The sequence below is a fragment of the Rhinoraja longicauda genome, chromosome 39 (genome assembly GCF_053455715.1).
Source record: "Rhinoraja longicauda isolate Sanriku21f chromosome 39, sRhiLon1.1, whole genome shotgun sequence".
Classification (NCBI taxonomy): Eukaryota; Metazoa; Chordata; class Chondrichthyes; order Rajiformes; family Arhynchobatidae; genus Rhinoraja; species Rhinoraja longicauda.
In genome coordinates this window covers 7931714-7956445 of record NC_135991.1, presented here as the reverse complement: position 1 = coordinate 7956445, position 24732 = coordinate 7931714, and the positions used below count along the sequence as shown (strand labels likewise).

Sequence of the window (24732 nt, the reverse complement as noted above, 5' to 3'; positions counted from 1 at the left end):
AACTGCACACAGTACTCCAGGTGCAGTCTCACCAGGGCTCTGTACAACTGCAGAAAGACCTCTTTGCTCCTGTACTCAACTCCAAGTTAGAGACTGGAAGGGGTGGAGGGGCCAGAGGGAGGGGTTGCAGAGACTGGGAGGGGTGCAGGGGTTGGAGAGGGGGTTACAGAGATGGGGAGGGGTGAAGGAGCCGGAGTCTGAAAGAGTGGGTGAAAAAAAACATAGAAACATGGACAATAGGTGCAGGAGGAGGCCATTCGGCCCTTCGAGCGTGGGTTTTCTCCAGGTGCACCAGTTTCCTCCGACATCCCAGACCGGTGGGCTTGTAGGTTAATTGACTTTGTGAAGTTGTATCTAGTGTGTAGGATAGTGTTAGTGACTTGGGATAGTGTTGGTGTACTGGGATAGTGTTGGTGTACTGGGATAGTGTTGGTGTATGGGGATAGTGTTGGTGTACTGGGATAGTGTTGGTGTACTGGGATAGTGTTGGTGTACAGGGATAGTGTTGCTGTACTGGGGATAGTGTTGGTGTACTGGGATAGTGTTGGTGTACTGGGATAGTGTTGGTGTACAGGGATAGTGTTGGTGTACTGGGATAGTGTTGGTCTACGGGGATAGTGTTGGTGTACTGGGATAGTGTTGGTGTACTGGGGATAGTGTTGGTGTACGGGGATAGTGTTGGTGTATGGGGATAGTGTAGGTGTATGGGGATAGTGTTGGTGTACTGGGATAGTGTTGGTGTACTGGGATAGTGTTGGTGTACAGGGATAGTGTTGGTGTACGGGGATAGTGTTGGTGTACTGGGATAGTGTTGGTGTACTGGGATAGTGTTGGTGTACGGGGATAGTGTTGGTGTACTGGGGATAGTGTTGGTGTACGGGGATAGTGTTGGTGTACTGGGATAGTGTTGGTGTACGGGGATAGTGTTGGTGTACTGGGATAGTGTTGGTGTACTGGGATAGTGTTGGTGTACTGGGATAGTGTTGGTGTACTGGGATAGTGTCGGTGTACTGGGATAGTGTCGGTGTACTGGGGATAGTGTTGGTGTACGGGGATAGTGTTGGTGTACTGGGATAGTGTTGGTGTACTGGGATAGTGTTGGTGTACTGGGATAGTGTTGGTGTACAGGGTGACTGGGGATAGAGTTGGTGTACTGGGATAGTGTCGGTGTACTGGGATAGTGTCGGTGTACTGGGATAGTGTTGGTGTACTGGGATAGTGTTGGTGTACAGGGTGACTGGGGATAGAGTTGGTGTACGGGGATAGTGTTGGTGTACTGGGATAGTGTTGGTGTACTGGGATAGTGTTGGTGTACTGGGGATAGTGTTGGTGTACTGGGATAGTGTTGGTGTATGGGGATAGTGTTGGTGTATGGGGATAGTGTTGGTGTACTGGGATAGTGTTGGTGTACTGGGGATAGTGTTGGTGTACTGGGATAGTGTTGGTGTACTGGGATAGTGTTGGTGTACTGGGGATAGTGTTGGTGTACTGGGGATAGTGTTGGTGTACTGGGATAGTGTTGGTGTACTGGGATAGTGTTGGTGTACAGGGATAGTGTTGGTGTACTGGGGATAGTGTTGGTGTACTGGGATAGTGTTGGTGTACTGGGATAGTGTTGGTGTACTGGGATAGTGATGGTGTACTGGGATAGTGTTGGTATACTGGGGATAGTGTTGGTGTACGGGGATAGTGTTGGTGTACTGGGATAGTGATGGTGTACTGGGATAGTGTTGGTGTACTGGGATAGTGTTGGTGTACTGGGGATAGTGTTGGTGTACTGGGATAGTGTTGGTGTACTGGGATAGTGTTGGTGTACGGGGATAGTGTTGGTGTACGGGGATGGTGTTGGTGTACGGGGATAGTGTTGGTGTACGGGGATAGTGTTGGTGTACGGGGATAGTGTTGGTGTACGGGGATAGTGTTGGTGTACGGGGATAGTGTTGGTGTACGGGGATAGTGTTGGTGTACGGGGATAGTGTTGGTGTACGGGGATAGTGTTGGTGTACTGGGATAGTGTTGGTGTACGGGGATAGTGTTGGTGTACGGGGATAGTGTTGGTGTACGGGGATAGTGTTGGTGTACGGGGATAGTGTTGGTGTACGGGGATAGTGTTGGTGTACTGGGATAGTGTTGGTGTACTGGGATAGTGTTGGTGTACGGGGATAGTGTTGGTGTACGGGGATAGTGTTGGTATACTGGGATAGTGTTGGTGTACTGGGGATAGTGTTGGTGTACTGGGATAGTGTTGGTGTACTGGGATAGTGTTGGTGTACTGGGATAGTGTTGGTGTACTGGGATAGTGTTGGTGTACTGGGATAGTGTTGGTGTACTGGGGATAGTGTTGGTGTACATGGATAGTGTTGGTGTACTGGGATAGTGTTGGTGTACGGGGATAGTGTTGGTGTACAGGGATAGTGTCGGTGTACTGGGATAGTGTTGGTGTACGGGGATAGTGTTGGTGTACTGGGATAGTGTTGGTGTACTGGGATAGTGTTGGTGTACTGGGATAGTGTTGGTGTACTGGGATAGTGTTGGTGTACTGGGATAGTGTTGGTGTACAGGGTGACTGGGGATAGTGTTGGTGTACTGGGATAGTGTCGGTGTATGGGGATAGTGTCGGTGTACTGGGATAGTGTCGGTGTACTGGGATAGTGTCGGTGTACGGGGATAGTGTCGGTGTACGGGGATAGTGTCGGTGTACTGGGATAGTGTCGGTGTCCTGGGATAGTGTCGGTGTACTGGGATAGTGTTGGTGTACTGGGGATAGTGTTGGTGTACTGGGATAGTGTTGGTGTACTGGGGATAGTGTTGGTGTACTGGGATAGTGTTGGTGTACTGGGATAGTGTTGGTGTACTGGGATAGTGTTGGTGTACTGGGGATAGTGTTGGTGTACTGGGATAGTGTTGGTGTACAGGGATAGTGTTGGTGTACTGGGATAGTGTTGGTGTACTGGGATAGTGTTGGTGTACTGGGATAGTGTTGGTGTACTGGGATAGTGTTGGTGTACTGGGATAGTGTTGGTGTACTGGGATAGTGTTGGTGTACGGGGATAGTGTTGGTGTACTGGGGATAGTGTTGGTGTACGGGGATAGTGTTGGTGTACTGGGATAGTGTTGGTGTACTGGGATAGTGTTGGTGTACTGGGATAGTGTTGGTGTACGGGGATAGTGTTGGTGTACAGGGATAGTGTTGGTGTACTGGGATAGTGTTGGTGTACTGGGATAGTGTTGGTGTACGGGGATAGTGTTGGTGTACTGGGATAGTGTTGGTGTACTGGGATAGTGATGGTGTACTGGGATAGTGTTGGTGTACTGGGATAGTGTTGGTGTACTGGGATAGTGTTGGTGTACGGGGATAGTGTTGGTGTACGGGGATAGTGTTGGTGTACTGGGATAGTGTTGGTGTACGGGGATAGTGTTGGTGTACGGGGATAGTGTTGGTGTACGGGATAGTGTTGGTGTACTGGGATAGTGTTGGTGTACTGGGATAGTGTTGGTGTACTGGGGATAGTGTTGGTGTACTGGGATAGTGTTGGTGTACGGGGATAGTGTTGGTGTACGGGGATAGTGTTGGTGTACTGGGATAGTGTTGGTGTACTGGGATAGTGTTGGTGTACGGGGATAGTGTTGGTGTACTGGGATAGTGTTGGGGTACTGGGATAGTGTTGGTGTACTGGGATAGTGTTGGTGTACGGGGTGACTTGCGTCTGAGGGACTCGTGCGTTTCCACGCTGCATCTCTAAAGGTGCAGGATGGGGACGGGGGATTCGTGGATGGGAGAACGAGTTTCTCAATCTTCCCCAACCCACCCCTCTCTCCCCCTGGAAGTCGGCCCGATGCCCACGAGGTTATTCCTGTTGCTCTGTGCACTGCTCTCCACCCCCTGCTGCCTCTCCCTCCGCATCTGTTCCTTCAACGTGCAGACGTTTGGCAGAGCCAAGGCTGCCAAGGAAGAGGTGATGGAGACTCTGGTCAAGGTGAGTGTGTGTGACACCCCCTCCCCGTCTCTGTAACCCCCTCCACCCCTCACTGTCTCCGGTCTCTACGCCCCATCACATCTCCTTGTCTCTAACCCCCTCCCCTCCCACCCTCCCCATCCCTGTAACTCCCTACACTCCTCCCTGACTCAAGTCCCTACGCCCCATCACATCTCCCCCGTCTCTGTAAAGGTGAGTGTGTGTGTGACCCCTGTCTCTGTCACCCCCTCCCCTCCCCTCCCCATCTCTAACACCCTCCACCCCTCCCCATCTCTAACCCCCTCCCCATCTCTAACACTCTCCATCCCTCCCCATCTCTAACCCCCTCCCTCCCCTACACCCCTCCCCATCTCTAACCCCCTCCCCATCTCTAACACTCTCCATCCCTCCCCATCTCTAACCCCCTCCCTCCCCTACACCCCTCCCCATCTCTAACACCCTCCCTCCCCTCCCCATCTCTAACACCCTCCACCCCTCCCCATCTATAACACCCTCCCTCCCCTCCACCCCTCCCCATCTCTAACACCCTCCCTCCCCATCTCTAACACCCTCCCCATCTCTAACCCCCTCCACCCCTCCCCATCTCTAACACTCTCCATCCCTCCCCATCTCTAACACCCTCCACCCCTCCCCATCTCTAACCCCCTCCACCCCTCCCCATCTCTAACACCCTCCACATCTCTAACCCCCTCCCTCCCCTCCACCCCTCCCCATCTCTAACACTCTCCACCCCTCCCCATCTCTAACCCCCTCCCTCCCCTCCACATCTCTAACACCCTCCATCCCTCCCCATCTCTAACCCCCTCCCTCCCCTCCACCCCTCCCCATCTCTAACACCCTCCCCATCTCTAACCCCCTCCCTCCCTGTCTCTGTAACCCCCTCCCTCCAGCCCCTACCCGTCCCAGTAGCCCCCCTCCCCAACACCCCTACCTGTCTCTATCCCCTCCCTCCGGCCCCTCCACCCTGCCCCTGTGACCCCCCCCCCCCCTCCACGAGGGTTGCCCGGGTGGTGGTGATTGCCGCGGTGAAGCGGGACTGATGGCGGCCGTGTCTTTGTGGGCAGATTGTATCGCGGTGTGACATCTGCCTTCTGATGGAGGTGAAAGACTGCCAGGGGAAGGTGGTGCCTCGGTTCATCTCCTTGCTCAACCGGTGAGTGTCCGTGAAGCCTCAGGGCGTCCGTCCGTCCGCGCTCGATTCCCCCCATCGCGTTGATCCTGTGAGTCGGGCTCCATCCCACAATGCTGGGCTCACCTTGTGCCCGGTGCCATCACTAGAGGCTTGGGAGGCGTTGTTAAGCCGGGATGCAGAGAGGATTTACGAGGATGTTATAAAAACCACCCCATCCCCGGGCACTTTCCCCTGCAACCGCACGAGATGCAACACCTGTCCCTTTACCTCCCCCCTTAACTCCATCCAAGGACCCAAACAGTCTTTCCAGGTGAGACAGAGGTTCACCTGCATCTCAACAATGGCTGAATGGGAGATACCAGAGGGTAACGGTTGACAATTGTATGTCAGGTTGGAGGCCAGTGTCTAGTGGAGTGCCCCAAGGATCTGTGTTGGGTCCACTGTTGTTTGTCATTTACATTAATGATCTGGATGATGGTGTGGCAAATTGGATTAGTAAATATGCAGATGATACTAAGATAGGTGGAGTAGTTGATAGTGAGGTAGATTTTCAAAGTCTACAGAGAGACTTGGGCCTTTTGGAAGGGTGGGCTGAAAGATGGCAGATGGAGTTTAATGCTGATAAGTGTGAGGTGCTGCATTTTGGTAGGACAAATCAAAATAGGACGTACAGGGTAAATGGTAGGGAATTGAGGAATGCAGTGGAACAGAGGGATCTGGGAATAACTGTGCATTGTTCCCTGAAGGTGGAATCTCATGTGGATAGGGTGGTGAAGAAGGCGTTTGGTATGCTTGCCTTTATAAATCAGAGCATCGAGTATAGAAGTTGGGATGTAATGTTGAAATTGTACAGGGCATTGGTGAGGCCGAATCTGGAGTATGGTGTGCAGTTCTGGTCGCCAAATTATAGGAAGGATGTCGACAAAATGGAGAGGGTACAGAGGAGATTTACTAGAATGTTGCCTGGGTTTCAGCACTTAGGCTACAGAGAGAGGTTGAACAGGTTGGGTCTTTATTCTTTGGAGCGTAGAAGGTTGAGGGGGGACTTGATAGAGGTTTTTAAAATTATGAGAGGGACGGACAGAGTTGACGTGGGTAGGCTTTTCCCTTTGAGAGTGGGGAAGATTCCAACAAGGGGACATAGCTTCAGAATTGAGGGACAAAGGTTTAGGGGTAACATGAGGGGGAACTTCTTTACTCAGAGGGTTGTGGCTGTATGGAATGGGCTTCCGGTGGAAGTGGTGGAGGCTGGCTCGATTTTATTATTTAAGAGAAAATTGGATAGGTATATGGATAGGAGGGGATTAGAGGGTTATGGTCTGAGTGCAGGTAGATGAGACTAGGTCAGGGAGAATGGTCGGCGTGGACTGGTAGGGCCGGACAGGCCTGTTTCCATGCTGTAGTTGTTATATGTTATATGTTATATTGCATCCGCTGCTCCAGATGTCAACTTATTTACATCGGCGAAACCAAGCACAGACTCGGCGATCGCTTCGCTGAACACCTGCGTTCGGTCCGCATTGACCAAACTGATCTCCCGGTGGCTGAGCACTTCAACTCCCCCTCCCAGTCTGACCTTTCTGTCATGGGCCTCCTCCAGTGCCATAGTGAGGCCCACCGCAAATTGGAGGAACAGCACCTCATATTTCGCCTGGGCAGCTTGCAGCCCAGCGGTATGAACATCGACTTCTCCAACTTTAGATAGTTCCTCTGTCCCTCTCTTCCCCTCCTCCTTCCCAGTTCTCCCTCTATCTTCCTGTCTCCACCTATATCTTTCCTTTGTCCCACCCCCCTGACATCAGTCTGAAGAAGGGTCTCGACCCGAAACGTCACCCATTCCTTCTCTCCCGAGATGCTGCCTGACCTGCTGAGTTACTGCAGGATTTTGTGAATAAAAACCTTCCCTTTATGAGGATTTTGCCAGGACTCGAGGGCCTGAGCTACAGGGAGAGGTTGGGCAGGCTTGGACTTTATTCATTGGAGCGCATGAAGGAATTACTGTGTGCAAATCGAGAACCAGAGGACATACACTGATCAGCCAAAACATTATGCCCACCTGCCTAATATGCTGTTGGTCCTCCGTGTGCAGCCCCATACGCAGCAGGGTGCGATGCACTGTGTATTGTGACACATTCCTCCCGTGACCACCATTAACATTTTCCGTGACTTGTGCCACAGTCGACCTTCTGTCGGCTCGGACCAGACGGGATAGCCTTCGTTGCCCTCGCGCATCGATGAGCCTTGGGCGCCCAACACCCTGCCTGTCGCCGGTTTGTGGTTTGTCCCTCCTCGGACCACTGTCGGTCGGTACTCACCACTGCTGACCGGGAGCACCCCACAAGCCTTGCCGTTTCAGAGATGCTCTGACCCAGTCGTCTGGCCACAACAATTTGGCCCTTGTCAAAGTCGCTCAGGTCTTTACTCCTGCCCATTTCTCCTGCATCCAACACGTCAACTTCAAGAACTGACTGTTCACTTGCTGCCTAATATATCCCGCCCCTTGACAGGTGCCGTTGTAACAAGATATTCAATGTTATTCACTTTGCCTGTCAGTGGTCATAATGTTTTGGCTGATCGGTTTATAGTGAGGGGAAAGATTGATAGGTTTATAGTGAGGGGAAAGATTTAATATGAACGTGAGGGGTAAAGTTTTTACACAGTGGGTGGTAGGTGTATGGAACGAGCTGCTGGAGGAGGTAGTTGAGGCTGGGACTGTAACAACATTTAAGAAACATTTAGACTGGTACATGGCTTTAGATGGATACTGAACCAAGTTGGACCCAAACCTCTACTCCTCCCTCCCCCCCCCTTATCCTCCCTCCCTCGGAGATAGATTTAAACTGTGAATAACTTTAACAATATAACACCGGTTTCAATGAAACTTCTTCCATTAGCACCAAAGGGACCACGGTGAGTAAGGTGGGCCTAAAATTGTCATGCTATCGTGCTGTAGTTCATGAACAAACATACGTTTTAGTATATAGATGGAACAAAATGTTAGTCCCATCCTGTCACATAGGCCTGGTGGTGGCTGGCCGCCCCTGACTCTCTCTCTCTCTCTCCCTCTCCGTGCTCAGCAGACAGAACCGCCAGGGCCCCTACGCACACGTGGCCAGCGAGAGACTCGGCCGATCCTCCTACAAGGAGCAGTACGTCTTTGTATACAGGTAACTGTGCGCCATGTGGAGACAAAGGTTCACCTGCACCTCCTCCAACCTCATCTATTGCATCCGCTGCTCTAGATGTCAACTTATTTACATCGGCGAAACCAAGCGCAGGCTCGGTGATCGTTTCGCTCAACACCTGCGCTCGGTCCGCATTGACCAACCTGATCTCCCTGTGGCTGAGCACTTCAACTCCCCCTCCCATTCCCAGTCTGACCTTTCTGTCATGGGCCTCCTCCAGTGCCATAGTGAGGCCCACCGGAAATTGGAGGAACAGCACCTCATATTTCGCCTGGGCAGCTTGCAGCCCAGTGGTATGAACATCGACTTCTCCAACTTTAGATAGTTCCTCTGTCCCTCTCTTCCCCTCCTCCTTCCCAGATCTCCCTCTATCTTCCTGTCTCCACCTATATCCTTCCTTTGTCCCGCCCCCTGACATCAGTCTGAAGAAGGGTCTCGACCCGAAACGTCACCCATTCCTTCTCTCCTGAGATGCTGCCTGACCTGCTGAGTTACTCCAGCATTTTGTGAATAAATCGCCCTGTGGAGAGTTTAGTTTAGAGACGTGTAGTTTAATTGACTTCTGTGAAATGTCCCAGAACAAGCGGAGCGATTGTAATGAATAATTACAGATCCACTTCTGGGGCCAACACTCAGAGAGTCGCCTGGCTTGGACCCGCTCCTGGATATTATGTGTTGTTGTACTGGTCAGTGGGGATCGAAGAGCCTGTTTCCACACAAGCCCTTCTGCCCAACTCTCCCACACCGGCCAACAATGTCCCAGCTACCCAACTCCCACCTGCCTGCGTTTGGTCCATATCCCTCCAAACCTGTCCTATCCATGTACCTGTCCAACTGTTTCTTAAACGTTGGGATAGTCCCAGCCTCAACTATCTCCTCCGGCAGCTCGTTCCATACACCCACCACCCTCTGTGTGGAAAAGTTACCCCTCGGATTCCTATTCAATCTTTTCCCCTTCACCTTGAACCCATGTCCTCTGGTCCTCGATTCCCCTACTCTGGGCAAGAGACTGTGCGTCTACCCGATCTATTCCTCTCATGATTTTGTTCACCTCTATAAGATCTCCCCTCATCCTGCGCTCCAGGGAATAGAAACCCAGCCTGCTCAACCTCTCCCTGTAGCTCACACCCTCTAGTCCTGGCAACATCCACGTAAATCTTTCTGTTCTTGTGCTGTTCTATGTTCTCCTGTGCCCTGGCTCCCCACCCTGAGGGAGGGAGAGAAGGGAAGCCCGTCTCACCTCACGGACTATTCTCCCCCACAGGTCGGACAAGGTGAGGGTCCTGGCAGTGCATCAGTACAAAGCCCAGGCGTCCCAAGCCTTCAGTCGAGAGCCCACTGTTGTTCTATTTTCCGCACCTAACACGGGTAAGCTGGGGCGGTCGGGGAGGGTGGGCATTTAAAAACCGAGTACAGATGCTCCTCGACCTACGATATTTGGACTTTGCGATGGGTTTATCCCAATGTAACCCCATCGTAAGTCGGGGAGCATCTGTACTATCCCAGAGACGGACCCAACCGCCCGAACCTAGAGCTCAGAGTGCTGGAGTAACTCCAGGGTGCTGTCTGTACGGGGTTTGCACCTTCTCTCTGTGACCTGCGTGGGTTTTCTCCGGGTGCTCTGGTTTCCTCGCACACTCCAAAGACGTACAGGTTTGTAGGTTAGGTAAAAAATCTGCAGATGCTGGTTTAAATCGAAGGTGGATACAAAGTGCTGGAGTAACTCAGCGGGTCGGGCAGCATCTGTGGAGAACATGGATAGGTGACGTTTCACAGAGTGCTGGAGTAACTCAGCGGGTCAGGCAGCATCTGTGGAGAACATGGATAGGTGACGTTTCACAGAGTGCTGGAGTAACTCAGCGGGTCAGGCAGCATCTGTGGAGAACATGGATAGGTGACGTTTCACAGAGTGCTGGAGTAACTCAGCGGGTCAGGCAGCATCTGTGGAGAACACGGATAGTTGACGTTTCGGGTCAAGACCCTTCTTCACTCTGAAACGTCGCCCATTCCTTCTCTCCAGAGATGCTGCCTGACCCGCTGAGTTACTCCAGCGTTTTGTATCCACCCAGGTTAATTGGCTTTGGTAAAAAATTGTAAATTGTCTGCAGTGTAAACTGTACAATTTGGTAAATTGTAAATGGTCTTTAGGGGCTAGTAGAATCAAGGGAGATGGAGAGAAGTTGGGCGCAAGTTACTGATTGTGGATGATTAGCCATGATCACAGTGAATGGCGGTGCTGGCTCGAAGGGCCGAATGGCCTCCTCCTGCACCTATTTTGTGTGTGTGTGTGTGTAGGACAGTGCTAGTGTACAGGGTGATCGGTACCAACAGGGCTGGTGGATTGCAGACACAAAGAACTGCCATCTTGTGCCAAAGATGCTGCCTGACCCGCTGAGTTTTAGTTTAGTTTAAAGATACAGCGCAGAAACAGGCCCTTTCAGTCCGCGCCGACCAGCGATCCCCGCACATTAACACCATCCTTGGCACATTGTCCCACTTGGGACAATTTTTACATTTACCAAGCCAATTAACCTACAAACCTGCACGTCTCTGGAGTGCGGGAGGAAAGGAAAGATCACGGAGAAAACCCACACAGGTCACGGGGCGAACGTACAAACTCCGTACAGACAACGCCCGTAGTCGGGATGGAACCCGGGTCTCCAGCGCTGCATTCGCTGTAAGGCTGCGCCTATGTTACTGGAGTTACTCCGGCATTTTGTCCTGGAGTTACTCCGGCATTTTGTACTGGAGTTACTCTGGCATTTTGTGTGTACAGTGTGAATCAGCAGCTGCAGTTACTTCCTACACATGTTGCTGCCTCTTGTTCAGTTGACTGAACCCTCTCTCCCTCCCAACCCTGTTGCAGAGGTCAAAGAATTTGTGCTGATCCCACAGCACACCAGCCCAGACGCTGCAGTACGGGAAGTGGATGAACTCTACGAAGTGACCCAGTTCGTTAGAAGGCTCTGGAACACAGAGGTAACAGCGGACACAAGTAGATCAAGGCCTGAGCTTTAGAGAGAGATTAAAGTAGGTGATATTGTAGATAGTGAAGATTATAAGCTGGAGTAACTCAGCGGGTCGGGCAGCATCTCAGGAGAGAAGGAATGGGTGACGTTTCGGGTCGAGACCATTCTTCAGACTGATGGTGAATATGGTTGTTGCAAGGTTTGGCTGAGGAATGGTTGATGGGAGTTTAATACAGTGAAACATGAGGTGGTGCATGTTTGAAGTCTAACCAGCGCAGGATGTGCACAGTGAATGATAGGGCTGTGGGCAGTGTTGTAGAGCAGAGGGATTGAGGAGCGCAGGTACACAGTTCCCAGGTAGATAGGGAGTGTTGTAGAGCAGAGAGGGATCCAGGAGCGCAGGTACACAGTTCCCAGGCAGACAGGGAGTGTTGTAGAGCAGAGAGGGATCTAGGAGCGCAGGTACACAGTTCCCAGGCAGACAGGGAGTGTTGTAGAGCAGAGAGGGATCTAGGAGCGCAGGTACACAGTTCCCAGGTAGACAGGGAGTGTCGTAGAGCAGAGAGGGATCTAGGAGCGCAGGTACACAGTTCCCAGGTAGACAGGGAGTGTCGTAGAGCAGAGAGGGATCTAGGAGCGCAGGTACACAGTCCCCAGGTAGACAGGGAGTGTCGTAGAGCAGAGAGGGATCTAGGAGCGCAGGTACATAGTTCCTTGATGGTGATGTCACAGGTAGAAAGGCTGCAAAAGGCTTGTGGTACATTGGCCTTCATCAGTCAGATATGTGGAAGTTGGGAGGTGGCGTTGCAGTTATATGTAAGACGTTGGTGAAGCCACATTTACTGTGTTGTGTTCAGTTTTGGTTACCATGTTATAGGGGAGATGGGGAGAAGGCAGGAACGGGGTACTGATTGAGAATGATCAGCCATGATCACATTGAATGGCGGTACGTACAGGCTCGAAGGGCCGAATGGCCTCCTCCTGCACCTATTGTCTATTGCAATGCCAAGCTGTCAAGGGTGCAGAGAAGGCAGACCCAAAGTGCTGGAGTAACTCAGCGGGACAGGCAGCATCTCTGGAGAGAAGGAACGGGTGACGTTTCAGGTCGAGATTTACGAGGATGTTGCCAGGACTCATCGAGGGACTGAGCTGAGAGGAGAGGTCGGGAAGACTAGGACCTTATTCCTCGGAGCACAGGAGGATGTAGGGGTAACCTTATAGTAGTTTATAAAATCATGAGAGGAATAGATAAGAGTGAAAGCACAGTCTTTTACCCAGAGTAGAGGAATCAAGAATCAGAGGCAAAGGTTTAAGATGAGGGAGGAAAGACTAAATAGGAACCCAAGGGGGCAACATTTTTACAGAAAGGGTGGTGGGTGGAACGAGCTTTTGGAGGAGGTAGTTGAGGCATTTGGACAGGTACATGGATTTAAAAGGCATTTGGACAGGTACATGGATAGGACAGGTTTGGAGGGATATGGACCAAATGCAGGCAGGTAGGACTAGTGTAGATGGGGCATGTTGGTCGGTGTGGGCGGGTGGGACTAGTGTAGATGGGGCATGTTGGCCGGTGTGGGCAGGTAGGACTAGTGTAGATGGGGCATGTGGGACTAGTGTGGGCAGGTGGGACTAGTGTAGATGGGGCATGTTGGTCGGTGTGGGCAGGTGGGACTAGTGTAGATGGGGCATGTTGGTCGGTGTGGGCGGGTGGGACTAGTGTAGATGGGGCATGTTGGCCGGTGTGGGCAGGTAGGACTAGTGTAGATGGGGCATGTGGGACTAGTGTGGGCAGGTGGGACTAGTGTAGATGGGGCATGTGGGACTAGTGTGGGCAGGTGGGACTAGTGTAGATGGGGCATGTTGGGCCAAAAGTGAACAGTATGCTTGCCTTCATTAGTCGGAGCATTGAGTGCAGGAATCAGGAACTAATGATCTGATTGACCAAGGACTTTGGTTGCACTTGATGTATTGTGTGTAGTTCTAGTCGCCCAATACATGATGTGCCAAAGGACACAGAGTGCTGGAGTAACTCAGCGGGTCAGGCAGCATCTGTGGAGAACACGGACAGGTGACGTTTCACAGAGTGCTGGAGTAACTCAGCGGGTCAGGCAGCATCTGTGGAGAACATGGATAGGTGACGTTTCACAGAGTGCTGGAGTAACTCAGCCGGTCAGGCAGCATCTGTGGAGAACGCTTCAGGTCTGGACCCCTCATATAAACTGGAGCGTGAGGGGAGAATTGATAGAAGTTTCTTTAGCCAGAGGGCCGTGAATCTGTGGACTTCATGGCCAGACAGCGGTCGGTGGAGGCCAAGTCTTTGGGTATTTTCAAAGCGGAGATTGGCAAGAGTTGATTAGTAAGTGATCAAAGGTTGAGAGTGAGATATAGATCAGCCGCGATGGAATGGCAGGAGACTCGACGGGCCAAATGGCCTGCTTCTACCGCTGAGCCTGTGCGTGAGCGACTCTCTCCCACCTGTCCCCCCAGAACATCATGATCCTGGGTGATCTGAACGCAGGGTGCGGGTACATCCGGTCGGAGGCCTGGGGCAGGATCCGACTCCGCACACAGCCTGGATTCCACTGGCTGATCGGAGATGGCGCAGACACCACCGTGTGCCGGTCCACCAGCTGCCCCTACGACAGGTAACGGGAGAGGGGGCGCATCCCTCAGTACACGGGGCGGTAGAGCTGCTGCTGCCTTACAGCGAATGCAGCGCCGGAAACTCGGGTTCCATCCTGACCACAGGCGCCGTCTGTACAGAGTTTGTACGTTCTCCCCGTGGGTTTTAGAAACATAGAAAATAGGTGCAGGAATAGGCCATTCGGCCCTTCGAGCCTGTACGCACCGCCATTCAATATGATCATGGCTGATCATCCAACTCAGTATCCCGTACCTGCCTTCTCTCCATACCCCCTGATCCCTTTAGCCACAAGGGCCACATCTAACTCCCTCTTAAATATAGCCAATGAACTGGCCTCAACTACCCTCTGTGGCAGAGAATTCCACAGATTCACCACTCTCTGTGTGAAGAAAAACGTTCTCATCTCGGTCCTAAAAGACTTCCCCCTTATCCTTAAACTGTGACCCCTTGTTCTGGACTTCCCCAACATCGGGAACAATCTTCCTGCATCTAGCCTGTCCAACCCCTTAAGAATTTTGTATGTTTCTATAAGATACTTATAAAAAACACCTTTCTCCGAGATCTTCGGTTTCCTCCCGCACTCCAAAGACGTACAGGTTTGTAGGTTAATTGGCTTAGTAAATGTAACAATTGTCCCTGGTGGGTGTCGGATAGTGTTAGTGTGCGGGGATCGCTGGTTGGCGTGGACCTTACAGGCCTGTTTCTGCGCTGTATCTCTAAATTAGAGACCCGGTGGAGAAATCTTAATGTCACCCATTGCCAGGGTCAGACACTTTATAATGGGGGTCCCTGCTGGTGTCTTGTGTCGTGTGTGGAGGGCAGAGTTGTTGTATAATCCTCCACTCCCTCTCCCCAGGATCATTGTGCATGGATCAGCGTTTCACCGAGCCATCACTCCGCGATCAGCCAAGGTGTTTGATTTCAGCCGGGCGTTTGGGCTGACGGAGCAGGAGGTGAGGGACGGGGGGGGGGCACTCTGTCCCTTGTGTGTGTCTCTCTGGGTCACGGGTAGGATGAGGTGCAGGTACATCGTTTCCACGCTCTCCATAGATACAAAGCGTGGAAACGGGTCCACCAGCACAATTTATAGAAGACAATTAACCTGCACATCTTTGGAATATGCAGGAGGCCATTCAGCACTTCGAGCCTGTACGCACCGCCGTTCAATGTGATCATGGCTGACCGTCCACAATCAGTAACCCGTGCCTGCCTTCTCCCCATATCCCTTGATTCCACTAGAGCTCTATCTAACACTCTCTTAAATCCATCCTGTGAATTGTAAACATAGTCCCTAGTGGGTTAATGTGTGGGGACGGGGATCGCTGGTCGGCACGGACCAAAAGGGCCTGTTTCCGCACTGTATCTCTAAACTAAACAACTCTCCCGTCCTTTCCCCCACAGGCACTGAAGGTGAGCGACCATTTTCCAGTTGAGGTGGAGGTCAAGGAGTGGCGGAGGGGGCACGACGAACTCTGATTCCCCCCCTCCCCACACCCAAAGGAGTGCGAGAGGCAACTCATTTTACCCTGACGCTGCAGAGAAAAAGAACTGCAGAGGCTGGTTTACAGGGAAAAGACACAGAGTGCTGGAGTAACTCAACGGGTCAGGCAGCATCTGTGGAGAGAAGGAACGGGTGACGTTTCACACAGTGCTGGAGTAACTCAGCGGGTCAGGCAGCATCTGTGGAGAACATGGATAGGTGACGTTTTGAGCCCGGATCCTTCTTCAGACTCAATCACCAATACATGTTCTCCACAAATAGACAACAGGTGCAGGAGGAGGCCATTCGGCCCTTTGAGCCTGTACGCACCGCCATTCAATGTGATCATGGCTGATCATTCTCAATCAGTACCCCGTTCCTGCCTTCTCCCCATACCCCCTGACTCCTCTATCCTTAAGAGCTCTATCTAACTCTCTCTTGAATGCATTCAGAGAATTGGCCTCCACTGCCTTCTGAGGCAGAGAATTCCACAGATTCACAACTCTCTGACTGGAAAAGGTTTTTCCTCATCTCAGTTCTAAATGGCCGACCCCTTATTCTTAAACTGTGGCCCCTTGTTCTGGACTCCCCCAACATTGGGAACATGTTTCCTGCCTCTAACGTGTCCAACCCCTTAATAATCTTATACGTTTCGATAAGATCCCCTCTCATCCTTCTAGATGCTGCCTGACCCGCTGAGTTACTCCAGCACTCTGTGTCCATGTTCTCCACAGATGCTGCCTGACCCGCTGAGTTACTCCAGCACTCTGTGTCCATGTTCTCCACAGATGCTGCCTGACCCACTGAGTTACTCCAGCACTCTGTGCCAAACCCTGGCGTGACATTGTACACTGGACAATAAAAGAGTCTCTATATTTCTGTGTGTGTGCGTGTTTCACTGATATACTCACCACAGGTGTGTGTTAAGCGACACCTTATCTACCTACGGTGGCACGATAGACCTGTTCACACGAGGCAGAAGTCGGCAGACAGGCAGTCAGACTCAGTGGGAGTTTATTCAGATTTGTGGGGGAGGGAGGGAGAGGGGTAGAGGGGTGTAGGATGCCCTCAGGCGGTGTGCAGGGCCCGCCAGATGTTGAGAGGTCCCCGGCTGGGGATATACTTCACCCCACACCCGTCTGGAACTAGCCGCTTCTGTGCCACCATCTCGTCAAAGTCTTCCGTGTTGAACTTGGTGAAGCCCCACTTCTTGGAGATGTGGATCTAGATGGGGACAGAGAGAGAGCATCAGTCAACACAGCCCCTCCTCGCTCCCCTCCCTCCCCATTACACGAGAATCCCAATGATCCAATACCCCTCTCCCTGCGATACCGACTCATAGAAACACAGACAACAGGTGCAGGAGGAGGCCACTCGGCCCTTCCAGTCTGTACGCACCGCCCTTCATTGTGATCATGGCTGACCGTCCACAATCAGTAACCCGTGCCTGCCTTCTCCCCACATCCCTTGATCCCACTAGCCCCTAGAGCTCTATCTAACTCTCTCTTAAACCCATCCAGTGAATCGGCCTCCACTGCCCTCTGTGGCAGAGAATCCCACACATTCACAACTGCAAACGTTCCTCCTCACCTCAGTTTTAAATGGCCTCCCCTTTATTCTTAGACTGTGTGGCCCCTGGTTCTGGACTCCCCCAACATTGGGAACATGTTTCCTGCATCTAGCTTGTCCAGTCCTTTTATAATTGTACACGTCTCTCTATAAGATCCCCCTCTCGTCCTTCTAAACTCCAGTGAATACAAGCCTAGTCTTTCCAATCTTTCCTCGTACGACAGTCCCGCCATCCCGGGGATTAACCTGGTGAACCTACGCTGCACTGCCTCAATAGCAAGGACGTCCTTCCTCAAACTAGGAGACCAAAACTGCACACAGTACTCCAGGTGCGGTCTCACCAGGGCCCTGTACAACTGCAGAAGGACCTCTTTGCTCCGAAACTCAACCCCTCTCGCAATGAAGGCCAACATGCCATTGGCTTTCTTCACTGCCTGCTGTACCTGCACACACTTTCAGTGACCGGTGTGCAAGGACGTGTTCTCACCTTCTGCCGGCCAGGGAACTTGAACTTGGCCCGTCGGAGAGCCTCGATCACGTACTCCTTGTTCGGCACCTTAGTGCGGACGGACATGATAACCTGGCCGATGTTCACCCGGGCCACCGTGCCCTGCGGCTTGCCGAAGGCACCGCGCATCCCCGTCTGGAGCCTAGAGTGGGCGAGACACGAGAGTGGGAAAGGGCACAGGAGGGAGAAAGTGGGGCGGCAAGGTGGGGGAGAGTTGGTGCCTTGCAGCGCCAGAGACCCCGGTTCAAGATTCAAGGGTGCGTTTACCACAAGGCCATGTGAGAGGAGCACAATTAGGCATGTTGGTCGGTGTGGGCAGGTGGGACTAGTGTAGATGGGGCATGTTGGTCGGTGTGGGCAGGTGGGACTAGTGTAGATGGGGCATGTTGGTCAGTGTGGGACTAGTGTAGATGGGGCATGTTGGCCGTGTGGGCAGGTGGGACTAGTGTAGATGGGGCATGTTGGCCGGTGTGGGACTAGTGTAGATGGGGCATCGTTGGTCGGTGTGGGCAGGGTTGGGATGAGGGGCCTGTTTCCACGCTGTGTCACTCTGTGACTCGATGGGGCTCGGAGCGGAGAGCGTGCGTTGGCGAATGTCTCACTGGACCCTTCAGGCGACCGGCAAGAGGAGAGGCCGGCCGCGTACACTACCAGTGAGTTAATGTCCGCAGCCCTTGCACACCAAGCCCAGACTGTTCACAGGCCGGTCGGCTTAATAGACTGCGGTTGGGAGCAGGGGGGGTGGTGGGTGAGGGGGAGGGTGGGTGAGGGTGAGCAGGGGGCGATGGGAGAGGGTGGGTGAGGAGGAGCAGGGTGGTGGGTGTGGGGGAGCAGGGGGTGATGGGGGAGGGTGGGTGAGGAGGAGCAGGGGGGCGGTGGGTGAGGGTGGGTGAGGGGTAGGGTGGGTGAGGGGGAGCAGGGGGGCGGTGGGTGAGGGGAGGGTGGGTGAGGGGAGCAGGGGGGCAGTGGGTGAGGGGAGGGTGGGTGAGGGGGAGGGTGGGTGAGGGGGAGGAGCAGGGGTAGGGTGGGTGGGGGGAGCAGGGGGCGGTGGGTGAAGGGGAGGGTGGGTGAGGGGGAGGGTGGGTGAGGGGGAGGGTGGGTGAGGGGGAGGATGGGTGAGGGGGAGGATGGGTGAGGGGGGGCGGTGGGTGAAGGGGGGGGAAGGTGGTTGAGGGGGGGCAGTGGGTGAGGGTGGGCAGGGGGAGGGTGGGTGAGGGGGGGCAGGGGGGCGGTGGGTGAGGGGGAGCAGGGGAGGGTGGGTGAGGGGGAGCAGGGGGGGGGTGGGTGAGGAGGAGCAGGCGGTGGGGGAGGGGAGTAGGGTGGGTGAGGGGAGCAGGGGGAGGATGGGTGAGGGGGAGGATGGGTGAGGGGGGGCAGTGGGTGAGGGGGGGCGGTGGGTGAAGGGGGGGGACGGTGGTTGAGGGGGGGCAGTGGGTGAGGGTGGGCAGGGGGGAGGGTGCGTGAGGGGGGCAGGGGGGCGGTGGGTGAGGGGGAGCAGGGGAGGGTGGGTGAGGGGGAGCAGGGGGGGGTGGGTGAGGAGGAGCAGGTGGTGGGGGAGGGGAGTAGGGTGGGGTCCTCACCTGTCGGCCCCGGCGCAGGACAACATCTTGTTGATGCGGATGACATGGAAGGGGTGCAGACGCATGCGGATGTGGAAACCATCTTTACCGCACGTCTTCACCATGTACTTGTTGGCACAGATCCGGGCCGCCTCTAGAGCTGCCGGAGAGAGAGGGGGAGAGAGAGAGAGAGAGTGAGCGGGAGGGAGAGAGATAGTGTGGAAGCAGAGGGGAGAGTGACTGGGAGGGAGGAGAGAGTGGGAGAGTGAGTGGGTGGGTGTGGGAGCAGAGGGGGGAGGGAGAGAGAGAGGGTGAGTGAGTGAGAGGGCGTGGGAGCGAAGAGAGTGGGAGGGAGGGAGAGACAGAGCGTGGAAGTGGAGGGAGAGAGAGTGAGTGAGTGAGGGAGAGGAGTGTGGGAGGAGAGGGGGAGAGAGAGAGAGAGTGTGGGAGAGAACGTGGGAGGGAGAGAGAGAGAGAACAGGAGGGAGAGAAGTGGGAGGGAGAGGGAGAATGAGTGGAAGAGGGAGTGAATGGGAGAGAGAGTGAACAGGAGCAGAGGGGGGAGAGAGCGTGGGAGCAGAGAGAGTAGGAGGGTGAGTGTGGGAGCGGGGGGAGGGAGCGAGAGGGATAGTGAGTGAGGGAGAGTGATGGAGAGAGTGTGGGAGTAGAGGGGGGGAGAGTGAGAGGGAGGGAGTGTGGGAGCAGAGAGGGGAGGGAGAGAGTGAGAGGAGTGGGATAGTGAGAGGGGAGTGGGAGGAGGGAGGGAGAGTGGGAGGAGGGAGAGTGCAACCAGCAGGTGAAGTGGTAGGGGCGGCACACTGGCGCAGCGGTAGAGTTGCTGCTTTACAGCGAATGCAGCGCCGGAGACTCAGGTTCGATCCTGACTACGGGCGTTGTCTGTAAGGAGTTTGTACGTTCTCCCCGTGACCTGCGTGGGTTTTCTCCGAGATCTTCGGTTTCCTCCCACACTCCAAAGACGTACAGGTTTGTAGGTTAATTGGCTGGGTAAATGTAAAAATTGTCCCTAGTGGGTGTAGGATAGTGTTAATGTGCGGGGATCGTTGGGCGGCACGGACTTGGTGGGCCGAAGGGCCTGTTTCCGGCTGTATATATATGATGATATGTGATATGATATAAGTGAAGTGAAGCTGTGGGGACCACACGCACGCACCTTCTGAGGAGAGCTGTTCGTACTCGTCCGACACCATGTGCCCACATAGTGGGAACTCGTCCACCTTTGCCTTCTTGCGGCCCAAGTCAAAGATCCTGATCTTGGGATCTGCGTGAACACAACGTCAGAGTAAACACACAACAACCTTTAACACAGCGCACAGACAACAGGTGCAGGAGGAGGCCACTCGGCCCTTCGAGCCTGTACACACCGCCGTTCATTGTGATCGCGGCCGACCGTCCACAATCAGTAACCCGTGCCTGCCTTCTCCCCATATCCCTCGATTCCACTAGCCCCTGGAGCTCTATCTAACTCTCTCTTGAATCCATCCAGTGAATCGGCCACAGTCTGGGAGTGGGAGTTGAAGTGCTGAGCCACCGGGAGATCAGATGGAATTTAGAAGGATGAGAGGAGATCTTATCGAAACGCATAAGATTATTAAGGGGTTGGACACGTTAGAGGCAGGAAACATGTTCCCAATGTTGGGGGAGTCCAGAACCAGGGGCCACAGTTTAAGAACAAGGGGTCGGCCATTTAGAACGGAGATGAGGAAAAACTTTTTCAGTCAGAGAGTTGTGAATCTGTGGAATTCTCTGCCTCAGAAGGCAGTGGAGGCCAGTTCTCTGAATAGATTCAAGAGAGAGCTCGATAGAGCTCTTAATGATAGCGGAGTCAGGGGGTATGGGGAGAAAGCAGAAACGGGGTACTGATTGAGAATGATCAGCCATGATCACATTGAATGGCAGTGCGTACAGGCTCGAAGGGCCGAATGGCCTCCTCCTGCACCTTTTGTCTATCAGGTTGGTTAAGGCGCACTGAGCGAAGGTCAGGATCGGCGATAGTTTCGCTCAACACCTCCGCTCAGTCCGTCTTAACCAACCTGATCTCCTGGTGGCTGAGCACCAACTCCCCCTCCCACTCCCACTCCCAGCCTGACCTTTCTGCCCTGGGCCTCCTCCATTGTCAGAGTGAGGCCCAGCGCAAATTGAGGGAACGGCACCTCTTATTTCGCTAGGGTAGTTTACACCCCAGCGGTATGAACATTGACTTCTCTAACTTCAGATAGTTCCTCTGTCCCTCTCTCTTCCCAGTTCTCCCACCAGTCTTCCTGTCTCCGACTACATTATATCTGCACCACCAACTCCCCCTGACATCAGTCTGAAGAAGGGTCTCGACCCGAAACGTCACCCATTCCTTCTCTCCCGAGATGCTGCCTGACCCGCTGAGTTACTCCAGCATTTTGTGTCGACCAACTAAATAAATGATGGGTCTTTGCCCCAAACATTACGGAGGGGACTGTGGCTTATTCCAGAATAACTAGAATCCTTGCTGATCTAGACAATAGATGCAGGAGGAGGCCAATCGAGCCTGTACGCACCGCCATTCAATGTGATCATGGCTGATCATTCTCAATCAGTACCCCGTTCCTGCCTTCTCCCCATACCCCCTGACTCCGCTATCCTTAAGAGCTCTATCCAGCTCTCTCTTGATTGCATTCAGAGAATTGGCCTCCACTGCCTTCTGAGGCAGAGAATTCCACAGATTCACAACTCTCTGACTGAAAAAGTTTTTCCTCATCTCCGTTCTAAATGGCCGACCCCTTATTCTTAAACTGTGACCCCTTGTTCTGGACTCCCCCAACATTGGAACATGATTCCTCCCTCTAACGTGTCCAACCCCTTAATAATCTTATACGTTTCGATAAGATGCCCTCTCATCCTTCTAAGTTCCAGTGTATACAAGCCTAGTCGCTCCAGTCTTTCAACATATGACAGTCCCGCCATTCCGGGAATTAACCTAGTAAACCTACGCTGCACGACCTCAATAGCAACGAATATCCTTCCTCAAATTAGGAGACCAAATTAGAGGGGGAAACTCTTTCAAGACCGTACGGTCAAACTACGCCTGGCAACCATCTACTGAAGAGACGCATGGGTTTATTCCGAGCGACATCAAGAGACATCTTCAATCTGCAGATTCATCCAGACAACCTAAGACCAGGACACCAGGGGGTTTTAAAATACAACACCATCCCAACAAGTAAAGACTCTTATAGGTATTTATTCACTGAACCCAAAGACAATTCACAATCTCTACCATGTCATTAGCACTGCCCTCGACTCCTAATTTGAGGAAGGACGTCCTTGCTATTGAGGCAGTGCAGCGTAGGTTCACCAGGTTAATCCCCGGGATGGTGGGACTGTCGTATGAGGAAAGATTGGAAAGACTGGGCTTGTATTCACTGGAGTTTAGAAGGATGAGAGGGGATCTTATAGAGACATGTACAATTATAAAAGGACTGGACAAGCTAGATGCAGGAAGAATGTTCCCAATGTTGGGGAGTCCAGAACCAGGGGCTACACAGTCTAAGAATAAAGGGGAGGCCATTTACTAGGTTAATTCCCGGGATGGCAGGACTGTCATATGTTGAAAGACTGGAGCGACTAGGCTTTTATACACTGGAATTTAGAAGGATGAGAGGGGATCTTATCGAAACATATAAGATTATTAAGGGGTTGGACACGTTAGAGGCAGGAAACATGTTCCCAATGTTGGGGAGTCCAGAACAAGAGGCCACAGTTTAAGAATAAGGGGTCGGCCATTTAGAACGGAGATGAGGAAAAACATTTTCAGTCAGAGTTGTGAATCTGTGGGATTCTCTGCTAGGCTAATTCACTGGATGGATTTAAGAGAGAGTTAGATAGAGCTCTAGGGGCCAGTGGAATCAAGGGATATGGGGAGAAGGCAGGCACGGGTTACTGATTGTGGGCGATCAGCCATGATCACAATTCTCTGCCTCAGAAGGCAGTGGAGGCCAATTCTCTGAAAGCATTCAAGAGAGAGCTAGATAGAGCTCTTAAAGATAGCGGAGTCAGGAGGTATGGGGAGGAGGCAGGAACGGGGTACTGATTGAGAATGATCAGCCATGATCACATTGAATGGCGGTGCTGGATTGAAGGGCCGAATGGCCTCCTCCTGCACCTATTGTCTGTTGCCATTTAAAACTGAGACGAGAAGGAACATTTTCACCCAGAGAGTTGTGAATTTGTGGAATTCTCTGCCAGAGGGCAGTGGAGGCCGATTCACTGGATGGATTTAAGAGAGTTAGATAGAGCTCTAGGGGCTAGTGGAATCAAGGGATATGGGGAGAAGGCAGGCACGGGTTACTGATTATGGACGATCAGCCATGATCATATTGAATTTAAAAGAGAGTTAGATAGGAGGGGGAGTTCAACGAGATCTGGGTGTCCTAGTGCATCAGTCACTGAAAGGAAGCATGTAGGTACAGCAGGCAGTGAAGAAAGCCAATGGAATGTTGGCCTTCATAACAAGAGGAGTTGAGGATAGGAGCAAAGAGGTCCTTCTACAGCTGTACCGGGCCCTGGTGAGACCGCACCTGGAGTACTGTGTGCAGTTTTGGTCTCCAAATTTGAGGAAGGATATTCTTGCTATGGAGGGCGTGCAGTGTAGGTTCACTAGGTTAATTCCCGGAATGGCGGGACTGTCGTATGTTGAAAGGCTGGAGCGATTGGGCTTGTATACACTGGAATTTAGAAGGATGAGGGGGGATCTTATTGAAACATATAAGATAATTAGGGGATTGGACACATTAGAGGCAGGAAACATGTTCCCAATGTTGGGGAGTCCAGAACAAGGGGGCACAGTTTAAGAATAAGGGGTAGGCCATTTAGAACGGAGATGAGGAAGAACTTTTTCAGTCAGAGAGTGGTGAAGGTGTGGAATTCTCTGCCTCAGAAGGCAGTGGAGGCCAGTTCGTTGGATGCTTTCAAGAGAGAGCTGGATAGAGCTCTTAAGGATAGCGGAGTGAGGGGGTATGGGGAGAAGGCAGGAACGGGGTACTGATTGAGAGTGATCAGCCATGATCGCATTGAATGGCGGTGCGTACAGGCTCGAAGAGCTGAATGGCCTACTCCTGCACCTATTGTCTATAGAGCTCTGGGGGCTAGTGGAATCAAGGGATATGGGGAGAAGGCAGGCACGGGTTACTGATAGTAGATGCTGCCTGACCCGCTGAGTTACTCCAGCATTTTGCGATACCTACAGTGATGGTGATTATACGCCAGGATTTAGATATGGAAAGCTGTGCATGGTCTCCCCTCTCTGATAGAACGATGGGACATTGGGAATACTCACCAGGAACGCCCCTGCAGAAACGAGACTTGGGGTACGGCTTGTTCTTGCAGTATCTGTAACTGAAAGCAAGGTGTCAGTAAGCATACCATTCGTCACGTCAAGCCCCCTGCTACCCCTCTCCCCCGGGGACAGAGACAGCCCCCAGCTCGGAACAATACCTGCCCCCCTCCCCACCCAACAAGGTCAGAGCTGATCTCATGACAACCCCCACCTCAGCCCAACACCTGACAAGACAACTCATGTACATGGACAGGACAGGTAGACACAAAGTGTGGAGTAACTCAGCGGGTCAAGCAGCATCTCTGGAGAGAAGGAACGGGTGACGTTTCGGGCCGAGACCCTTCTTCAGGCCCCAAACGTCACCCATTCCTCCTCTCCCGAGA

The 24732-nt window shown here is 52.8% G+C and overlaps 2 protein-coding genes and 1 non-coding gene across 4 annotated transcripts; 1 reads left to right on the top strand and 2 right to left on the bottom strand.

Moving 5' to 3' along the window:
* Nucleotides 1–3542: 3542 nt before the first annotated feature.
* Nucleotides 3543–16266, top strand: LOC144611029 (deoxyribonuclease gamma-like). Of its 2 annotated transcripts, none has more exons than XM_078430115.1 (8): nt 3543–3977; nt 5042–5130; nt 8190–8276; nt 9559–9662; nt 11161–11273; nt 13751–13908; nt 14764–14860; nt 15309–16266. In XM_078430115.1, exons 1-8 carry the CDS (start codon nt 3753–3755, stop codon nt 15381–15383), a joined length of 948 nt encoding a protein of 315 aa, XP_078286241.1. In that variant the 5' UTR covers nt 3543–3752; the 3' UTR covers nt 15384–16266. The 2 variants fall into 2 exon arrangements, with proteins under 2 accessions (XP_078286241.1, XP_078286240.1); XM_078430114.1 differs by having other exon boundaries at nt 3545–3977; nt 8187–8276.
* Nucleotides 16267–16384: 118 nt separating this feature from the next.
* rpl10 (ribosomal protein L10) lies at nt 16385–24410 on the bottom strand. Its single transcript, XM_078430121.1, has 5 exons — nt 24350–24410; nt 20195–20302; nt 19045–19183; nt 17444–17606; nt 16385–16611 (listed from the first exon to the last, which is right to left on the bottom strand). Exons 2-5 carry the CDS (start codon nt 20229–20231, stop codon nt 16456–16458), a joined length of 495 nt encoding a protein of 164 aa, XP_078286247.1. The 5' UTR covers nt 20232–20302; nt 24350–24410; the 3' UTR covers nt 16385–16455.
* Nucleotides 18056–18190, bottom strand: LOC144611284 (small nucleolar RNA SNORA70). The gene has a single exon (XR_013549506.1). It is a non-coding gene; the product is annotated as a small nucleolar RNA SNORA70 (small nucleolar RNA).
* Nucleotides 24411–24732: the final 322 nt, after the last annotated feature.

Excerpts from the sequence above, each read along its gene's own strand:
- LOC144611029 (XM_078430114.1), top strand. The coding sequence starts at position 3,753 with ATGGGGACGGGGGATTCGTGGATGGGAGAACGAGTTTCTCAATCTTCC. Across the intron at positions 8,277-9,558 it reads CAGTACGTCTTTGTATACAG|GTCGGACAAGGTGAGGGTCC; the intron begins GTAACTGTGCGC and ends TCTCCCCCACAG. Across the intron at positions 9,663-11,160 it reads ATTTTCCGCACCTAACACGG|AGGTCAAAGAATTTGTGCTG; the intron begins GTAAGCTGGGGC and ends ACCCTGTTGCAG.
- rpl10 (XM_078430121.1), bottom strand. The coding sequence starts at position 20,231 with ATGGTGTCGGACGAGTACGAACAGCTCTCCTCAGAAG. Across the intron at positions 17,607-19,044 it reads TCCTGCGCCGGGGCCGACAG|GCTCCAGACGGGGATGCGCG; the intron begins GTGAGGACCCCA and ends CGCCCACTCTAG. Across the intron at positions 16,612-17,443 it reads AGTTCCCTGGCCGGCAGAAG|ATCCACATCTCCAAGAAGTG; the intron begins GTGAGAACACGT and ends GTCCCCATCTAG.